This window comes from Pocillopora verrucosa, chromosome 4 (assembly GCF_036669915.1).
Source record: "Pocillopora verrucosa isolate sample1 chromosome 4, ASM3666991v2, whole genome shotgun sequence".
NCBI classification, from domain to species: Eukaryota; Metazoa; Cnidaria; class Anthozoa; order Scleractinia; family Pocilloporidae; genus Pocillopora; species Pocillopora verrucosa.
Genome location: NC_089315.1, coordinates 21,016,253 through 21,025,982, shown reverse-complemented (window position 1 = coordinate 21,025,982; position 9,730 = coordinate 21,016,253). Strand labels below are relative to the sequence as shown.

The 9,730-nt window shown below is 39.3% G+C and overlaps 1 protein-coding gene across 1 annotated transcript; it reads right to left on the bottom strand.

Moving 5' to 3' along the window:
* Positions 1 to 3,091: 3,091 nt before the first annotated feature.
* LOC131773152 (uncharacterized) lies at positions 3,092 to 9,373 on the bottom strand. The gene is made up of 6 exons (XM_059089131.2): positions 9,198 to 9,373; positions 7,770 to 7,844; positions 6,267 to 6,764; positions 5,023 to 5,577; positions 4,453 to 4,624; positions 3,092 to 3,625 (listed from the first exon to the last, which is right to left on the bottom strand). Exons 1-6 carry the CDS (start codon positions 9,199 to 9,201, stop codon positions 3,421 to 3,423), a joined length of 1,509 nt encoding a protein of 502 aa, XP_058945114.1. The 5' UTR covers positions 9,202 to 9,373; the 3' UTR covers positions 3,092 to 3,420.
* Positions 9,374 to 9,730: the final 357 nt, after the last annotated feature.

Here is a 9,730-nt window from a genome sequence, read left to right as displayed (position 1 = left end):
GGAAGGTTCTTAATTTTTGCTATCTTAAATGGCTGTTTTTCCATTTTGTGGACATCCTGGAGGACAATTCCAAGCATTTAGGAATCAAAATTTCCAAAATACTTAACAGATTGCATAGTTTGTGTCAAACAAACTTCACCTACGACTCCTAAATGGCCTAAAGTGAACTTTCTTGGACATTATTTCAAACTTGGTAATTAATGAAAAGCTCAGCTACAAAACTGAATTTAATTTCTACCTGCCCCATACTAACAATATCTTTCACTAATCCACTTCAATGGGTTATGGCATTTACGACCTCTATAAGACAAGACGAATCCCCTCTTGCTGTTGTCGGGAATTGAAGAGAAAACAACCATGGCCCCATACCCTTTGATATGTTTCACGATAGGAGACGTGATGGCACCGCAAAACCGGTGCCTTCATAGTCCCAACGTATCACACTCAGCAATGTAGTCATAGCGAAAATTGATACGTGCTTACCAAAAACCAGTTACGAGTATAACTGCTTGTGGTACAAAAGTACAGCACAATAACTAAGGATTCTCGGTTCCAAAAGTAATTGTGCTCCTCACGACAGGTTAACACTTAGCTTGCATGACTTGATAAGCCAACTTTTAGGAACAGTGGTTCAGTTATAGTCTTATTTGAGCCCCTGTGTTAAACAATTCAATCTAAGCTATAACTTATCACAGCACCCACCATAAAAATAAGCATGACGTTTTGCTAAATTGAAATCAGATTAGACTGACATGGTTCTGCCAAGCAATGGCTTAATTGTTTTAATGGAAAGCCTGCAACGTAACGAATTGAGCGGTACGACCATACGCTGATGTTTAGGAGTGGCCACTCTTCCCAGGACGTCAGTTCTGTCAGCCATACCGCTGACAGTCTTAAGGGTTGTGTCATGAAATTCCTTTTTTTTCCAGCACTACAGATACCAGCAAATGACACACTGTGCAGAGGGTATGGTATATCACTGTTACTACGACTGCCACTGTCTCGGCCTCTAACACTGTCACTGTCCATTCTTTGTCTCTGTCACTCTTATGTCTTGGTTACCAGTCGTTTTGTACCAAGGGTCGTCTCATGACCACGGTCATTTTGTACCCAGTCGTACCCAGTCTGGTCATTTCATATCCAAAGTTATAAAGTATGTTTTCCATGTTAGGTATGTTTAAAGTAAGGTCGGTTTCTAATTGCGAATAGCAATATTACCTGCATAAGTAAGTTTTTGACGTGGTGCCCATTTTGAAGCGTGACCACCAATTGTCATGCACAACGTGTCGTAATAACATTCAGTTTGTTTGCTCACAGGTTGGTTGAAGTTTGTGAATCCTTTCAGTAATTGTTTCAGCAGTCTGCTCATTATTGAATGCTTCCCATTGACTAATGCTACTGCTTACAGAATTATAGAATAAATAAATGATTTTATTACCGTTAAGAAAAATGAAAGAAAATATATATCTGTCACTCTCATTATTTATGTTTCTGTTTCTGTCACTCTCACTGTCACTGTCACAAGGTCATTGTGTCTCTCATATTTACTCTAGCTTTCTTTGTCGTTATTTCACTCAGTGGTATGGGCACTCTGAATTCCACTTCTACGGTCACTTTCTCTTTCACAATTTTTTTTCACTCTCACCATTATTGCATCAGTCACTGTTTATGTCATTCTCATTTTCACCGTTATCGTCATCGTCACCGTCACCGTCTCTGTCACTGGCTTTGGCAGCGTTTCATTCACTCTCACTGTCTATGTTACCTTCTCTGTTACTGTCACTGAGTCTGTCAGTGTCACTGCCTGTCACAATCACTGTCGCTTTTTCTGTCACTCACATTGCCACTGTCACTGTCACTGTCACTTACAATGTCACTTGCTATCACTGGCAGTGTCAGTGTAACTGTTTCTGTCACTAGGTAATATGGTATTATCAAATGAGTTGATAACGTAAATTGGCCACCTTGAAGAGTTTCAAAGCTGACGTTCTAAGTGTCAGCCCTTCGTCAGAGCAAATGGAGGAATTGTGGGTTGTGTGTGTGTTTACGTGCAGAAAATGGAACTACGCTATTGGTGGGAACAGGTAACGAGAAAGACAAGAATAAACTAGTTGAATGAAAAGCGTTCGTTGATAACGTGGGGATTAAGAGTGTCGATTTGAAAGATAAATTTAGGAAAAATACATTTTTGTTCTCGGAATCGGTCACCCAGTCGTCTTCCTGTTTCAACAATGTATAGCTTTTGGCAAGAAGTGCAAGTTATGCAGTAGATGACATTGACGGATCGATCATTAATCTTGATGGATCTCTCAGGTCCCGACATTTCCTCCACCTTATGAATGAAAGGACAGATCTGCATCATGCGCAGGCGCATTTGAAAGTTCCAGGCAGGTCATTACCTCTGACCACAGAGTTGCCTATGATTTTGTCACGTTTGAATGACATAAGTGGAAGTTGCGAAAAGAATGTACCAGTCTCTGAATCATTTTGTAGTAATTAAAAGTTTTTAAGAATGATATATTTAATTGCGTAGTTGTGAGGGTGAAATGTGAAAGTGAATGGAATGCGATTTGTAGTTTCCAATGTGCTGTTTGTTGTGCTGATTGTCTATCAATTCCTAGGGAGCGGTGGTGGCCTGCCTGGACGACAGAAACAGGATAGTCACCTTTCGGGAAAAAAAATGGCACATTGCCTCTGATTTGTCGCATTTGTGACACTGTCTGTGTCACTGGCTTCGAAACTGTTTCTGTTGTCGTTGTCGTACTCCCTCACTGCCATTGTCTCTGTCATTGTCACTGTCTCTGTCACTTACACTGTCAGTGTCACTGTTTCTAACACTGTCACTGTCCCTCTGAATGTCAATGTCACTGTCTCTATCGCATTCACTTTCTCTGTCACTCCCACTTCATTTTCATTATCACCATCATTGACCGTGTCACTGTCACTGTCCCTGTCACGGTCAGTGTCTTTTTCATTCACTGGTACTGTTTGTGTCACTGACACTTCATTGTGACTGTCTCTGTCACTGTCTCACTCACTCTCATTGTCTTTTAACGCTCTTGATCTTCCTCCGATACAAGCACACACGGAATTGTTGATAAAATGTTTATTACTGTGTAATGTTTATAAAAAAATGCGATGAAAATCTTTGAGAAAGGTTTTCAGTTACTGCTATCTAAAAACTGCCGGTTTTGTTACTTTGTGAACATTTTAGAGAACAATTTCAAGGGGTTTATGGGAATCAAAATTTCCGAAATACTCGACAAATTGCGCAATTTATGTCAAACGGACTTCACCTACAACTCCTACGTGGCTTCAGGTGAACTTTTTTGAACGTTCTTTCTAACCAGGTAATTAGTAGAAGGCTCTTAACTACAAAGCTGGATTTGCTTTTTACATGCCTTATACTAAAGGTATCTTTCACTCATCCACAACCGATGGGTTATGGCATTTCCGACCTTTATAAGACAAGATAAATCCCTTCTTGCTGTTTGCAGAATCTGAACGGAAAACAACTGTGGCCATGTTGCCTTTGACGTGTTTTAGGATAGGAGACGTGATGGACCCACAATACCGCTGACCCACTTCATTGCCCAACATGTCGCACACAGCAATATAGTCATATCTGAAAACAAATATATTGTCCTAATTAAATAAATAGATATGTGCTTTCTAAAAACCAGTTATGAGTAAAATTGCTTTGGTCTCCCTTTACGACCTAGGCCATAAAAAAAGTTCACAAACCAGGAAAATCGGTGCAAAAAGCACAATGACTAAAGATTTTCGGTTCAAAAAGTATCTGTGCTCCTCAAAGATAGGTGTTAACATTTAGCTTTCATGACATAGTCTCAGAAGACTTTTAAAGACAGCGAGCTAGTTATAGTCTTATTTGTGCCCTGGTTTTAAACAATCGATGGACCTCGAGATTTTTAGGTAGGTGGGTCGTCGAAAAGAACAATGTCTTTTTATTCTTAGCTACAACTCTTCATCGCCCATAGCATAAATATTAGGATGACGTTTTGCTAAATTGAAATCGCTTTAGAACATGGTTCTGCGAAGCAATGTCTTAACATGTTTTAATTGCAGGTCCAGTGTTGCTGAAACATACTGAGCGGCATGACTACACCCTGATATTCATCAGGAGAGGCCACTCTGCTCTATCGGCCATCTGATGATCTCAAAGGTTACAACATGAAATTAATTTTATGGCCAGCACTTTAGCCAGCACTTTAGACATTGACAAACAACACATCGTGCTGAGTGTATGGTAGAAATCTTACGCCTATCCTTGACATTGATTTGAATATGAGTGAATTTGAATAGACGCGGACAGCTCAAGGCTGGGAAAAAGCACTCCGAACAGTCTTGAGCACAAAGGTTGCAGCTACTAGCAGACGATCAACAAGCAACAACAGCAACAAGTTTCCAAAAAAATCTGAGAAAGCCACTTACACGCAGTTTCTGTCCTCCTCTAAGTACACTTTATGGAAAGTAAAACTGATGAGGTGGTAATCACTTGGTAAGATGATGGACCATATACATGTTGTGTTGGAGGGATACCCTATTGGGTATCCTGGTGACATCAACTGGCCCTTGACAGACATCAGCACACCTCCACAAACGCCTACAAAACAAAACACACGAGAATGGCAACAAAACGTATAAACGATTGAGTCTCATTCGAGAGCAAAATTTTTCAAAGGCCACGCTTATAAATACCTAACTAGCTTGTCTACTTCTGCGATTTTTTCTGTCTTGTTTATTTTATTTTAGATACACTTATGATAACCCATTTCGTCTCATTGTGGATTCTTCCAGAGCTCCAATTACTGTCAACGGTTGAGATATCTTGATATATAATAAGGAACCAGCCACGTTTTTCCTGATGAAAAATAATTACATCTCTTTTTTTGCAGATTTCTTAGCAATAGGCAAAGCGCTTATTTGTCCGACGGAATGAATAATATCCCTTTTCCCTTATCAGCCCTACCCTGCCCTCGTGACTATGCTAAATGAACATACCTGGTTTTGCCGTAGACATTACTGGCGTTGAAATATTCCAACGTGAACTGACTGTGTTTGTCGGTACTGTGTCCCTGCCATTCTTCGTTTCGTTTCTCTTGCTCGACTTATTATCAACTAATGGAGCAGCTGTTGACAAGCGTTTTTCAAGTTTTTCTTTTCCTATACCTGTTGATAGTGTTCCTGTCACCATAGAGGAAAGTAAGCTTGTTGTTTGTCTTGTTGTTGATCCCGTCGCAGTTGTAGACACCCTTAAGTCTATTTCAGTGGTCAATGCCGAAGAACTTTCCACAATAGTAGCCTTTCCTTGATTTTCTGTTGTATAGCGTGCATCCTTTTTTAGAGATGTTACTTCAGTTGTACTTTCCTCAGCTTTCGTTGGTAGAACTGGATTTCTCGTTGCTACTTTCTTCAGTGAATTTGTCATCCACATTTGCTCGTTCTCAGTCATAGTTCCCCTTATCAAGGTTGTCCTCTTAGTCGTTATCTTTGTTACCTTATCGGAGTTTTCCAATACCTGTGCAAGCATTTGCTTCGGAGATTGAGTAGTGGGTTCTAGCAGAAGAAAAAAAGGAAATTGACCTTAAGGAATACTAAAAGGTTGACAGTTAACAGCTAGTCTTTGGCTCTAAGTCGCTGATAGCGATGTACAATGCGCTATAGACTGTACTTCTTGTGTGTATCGCCTCACTAAAAAAAGTTTTCAGTTTTCCATGATCAATGATCAGTATCTCCATGATCGGTGATCCATAAACCTTTTGGCTTTTTGTTGCCTTTAGGCCTTTTTGTTGCAATTCCGCGACCGCTCAGACCTATCTGCTTTCATTAAAAACGTTCGCTTAGGTTGTTTTCATCTCCTCTCCTGTTCTAAATAACAGACGAGAGCATGCGCTTAATACCGCAAAAGTGAGCGAAATTTATTGGCTCGCAACCATTTTTAAAATGCTTTCTCGATTATTGTGAATTGTTATCATTGACGCCACTCAAATATAAATTAATCGATACTCACAAACAGTATACTTATTGTATGGTGCTGACTATACAGAAAAACTTAAATTTTCAAAACTTTAACAGTCCAAAATGTTACCAAAGTTGTTCACCACGCGTATTGCACTTTACTCTGCCGATTGATTTAACAATATATTCAAGTTCAAAAAACCTTTGTTCCAAGGATGAAGAACGTGCTTCTAATGTTGTATGCTTCTGTTATTATCTACTGATTAAAAGAGTCCCAAGGTACTTACTATTCATAGTACAACCAGACGACGTTCCTACACGGTATTCCTGGGTTTTACTGATGCGAAGGACAACCGTGGAACCAGAAACACATCCTTGAAGACCTTTGCCAATAATTATATTTGCTGGTGACGGAAATAGTTCTCTTAAGAGTGCCACGTAAAACCTTATTGGAGGAGCTTTGTCTACACCAAATGAAACAACACCACGGTAGGTGCTGAGCCAAAGAGAGCGCCTCTTGCCATCGCAGAACCCTCCTTTTAATGGCATAGCAAGATTCAATTGGCTCTTACCGTTAGGGGTACTGTATGACATCCGAATGGGGCCTATGTCGAGAAGCGTCAGACGCAAGAAATGATTGGTGTCCTTACTCTTTATCTCCACCAATTGCCCCGTGCAAGTTTCAGTGGAGAATCTCAATTGAATATCAAAGCCCTTTACTGTATGGTAAACCGGGAATCGTTGAGTTTTCTTGCTGCCATAGTCTTGGAAGATGCCCTCCAAATCTGAAAAATAGACACAATTTGTTACAGCCGAGTTTTCCTGATATGACTGTTTTGCTCTATCCTACGAGAATAGGAAGGCAAATAAGTGATACATTTCAGTATCAAGTCAAAGGGGATAAAATGAACCAATCATTTTGACTGCAACCATTCATATAATTACTATAATTCCCGCAGAACTTTAATGCTGAGATGGCAAATGATCCCCGACAAAATAGGATTTAAGTAAACAATCGCTTCAACAAAATTCTCCTCTTGGCTTTAACAATAATGATCTTCTGTTGCATCATTGCAATACCATGTAGTCACAAGCAAGAAACGCGCAAGACATTCTTGTATCCAATTTCCAAAAACTTACAACAAAAGCCGACTAATTCGAGCCCTTTTTAAAGTGTTTGATTTGAAAATATGTTTTTCTTGACTAGAGGAACTTTTGACACGAAAAAGATGAAATAACTAGTTTCGAGGTTGTCCTTAATTTCCTCCTAGAATAGTTGGAATCGAAAAATTGTCCATTTTTTCGATTTTCTTCCCGCGGTTTAACTCACCCCTCACCCCTCACCCCTCCCACTCCCCCAGCTCGTCACTGCTATCTTCACAGTCCATATGTCCATCGCATTTGAATTGGTCGTAAGACAAGAGGCAGACTTAGCGCAACGGAAAAACCCAGTTTCACACGCTGTGGAAACGAAGAAACCTCATATAAGATCGAACAACTTTCAGAAATTTTCATACTGTTGGCAACAAACTGACAACTGTCATGACACTATGAGGCAGTGTGCATTAGGCATTTAGGTCGTATTGAGTTACTATTGATTAGATCGTGGTTTCCGTCAGCTGACAATCAAAGCGCGGATTCTAAAATGCAATCACCTGAGTTATTGTAAGACAGAGGCCTATCACACATGTGAATTCAAAATAACTTTGTTTCTTCTAAGTGATTCTAGAGAAGAGGATTTATTACTAAAGGAATTGTCAGGATTCGTTAGTAAGAAGAATTTGACATACCTTGCGAAGCGTTCAGCTCCGCATTTAGGATGCAGAAGATCAGAACCCATAAGCCTTTTTTTAAGAGAGCGGACCCTACAACACACATACAGAAGAAAAAAACAAGTATAAAACGAATGCACTTATCTTTGATCAATTTAACATATTGAGAATAGATTGACAAGGTCTCCTGTCCATGATTTATTTGTAATATTTCTTAAAAATTTTGAGTTTGCCGTGAGGCTGCCTAACGAACAGCGTGCTCCTCGTTCACAAAATACCGATTTCTTCGTTAAAGAGCCAAATATTTTACGTAAAGTGAGACATGATATTGATTGATGGAATGACTATCATAATGATGCGTCCATAACTTGCAACCGTCCTTCAGTTTTACTCATTGGCACTCAAAAACACCACAAGGAAAAAACAAGCGTAACTATTTCAAGCGTAATTGTTTCAACATTTTATTTACATCATTAAGTTATGCCCTCTTACATACCCCTACGTGATCTCAGCAATTCGAGAAAAACAAATTTTAGTACTCTTATTTCATATTTCCGTCGCTAACTTGTAAATTAGTTGCATGCAGAATCAGCTGAATTTGAGCCGAGGAAGAGCGGTTTTTGAGCCAATTGGCGATTCATCATATCGCGGTTTTCGGTATAGGGTATTACTTTAAAGTTTAGCGTGCCAATGTTATCTTCTAATACCTCCCGGACGCAATCCGACACCTTTGACGCACTATCACAGCGAGCACAGTGTACCACATTCGTAGTTTCTATTTTCCTATTCTGTTTTTTTTTTTAAAAAAAAAAAACAGATTCACATGTATATGTACCAGTTTCTTAGCACGTTTTTGTAACAATTGCTTCTAAAAGTAAGTTGTTTATTATGATTGAACTAAAAAAAAAAGAAAGGCTCCTGATCTCATGCGCCTGTGTTATGTTGCTGCTCGACCGCCTGCTCTGATTCCAAAAAAAACAAAACCTGAACTTAAAATTCTCAGATTTCGGGTGCCAACGTCGAGACTTCTCTTCGAGACAAAATTTTCCACACACTAATGGCTTATTCTCCTTGTCCAAAACGGGAGTATAACACACAAACACGATTTATAATAAAGAAACAATCCTCTTTCTAAATCAATCATTTTGATCTCTCTTTCGACATGTGACACGCGTTACTCCACTTCCCTTGACCAAAAAAGTAGTTCTGTCCATTTGCGAGAAGAACAAGCACGCTTCTTTCATAACATGATCTTAACACATCATCTTGAAAAACGAAACACCCATGATATCACTACTGCAAAGCTACATACGACGCTTATAAGTCACATGAAATCCTTGTATTGAGATAATCACATTATGGTGTATAAAATTAAACAAACAAAGTCATTATCGCACTTGAAATACACCTCTAGCCCTAGAAGAAGGAAAGTTCTCTCAGACTCACCCATATGTTACTATACTGTGGTAGGTGCGCTGAGCAAATAATAGGAAAGATCGACGAGTTTTACGAATGACGACCAAATGTCGAAATGGTTGACACGAACTGTGTTGTCGACAGGTCATGTGTCAAAAGAAAATAAAAGACCTATAATTTGATGAGCTCTCTGTCACTTTTTTCTGTGTAACGTTAAACTTGCAGGATACCATACTCTGGTCGAATGCGGCGATAGTCTACAATGGGAAAGGATTTAGTTATAAGGAATTTATCACTTTACCAAATAACGTACATGAGTAACATCGACGTCACAAGAAGGAAAGCATTAAGGAAAGATGTCGCCACGCTGGAAAGAGTACAGAGAAAAGCAGCTCGTTTTTGTCTTTAGAATGAAAACTGTACAACTAGTGTTACAGATATGATAAGAGAACTAGGGCGAGACACATCAGAAACAAGACGAATGAAGAACAGTCCAACACTAATGTATAAAATGAGTCATTATATTAGACATTAAATCAGAAAATTAGCTGAAATCTCATAGG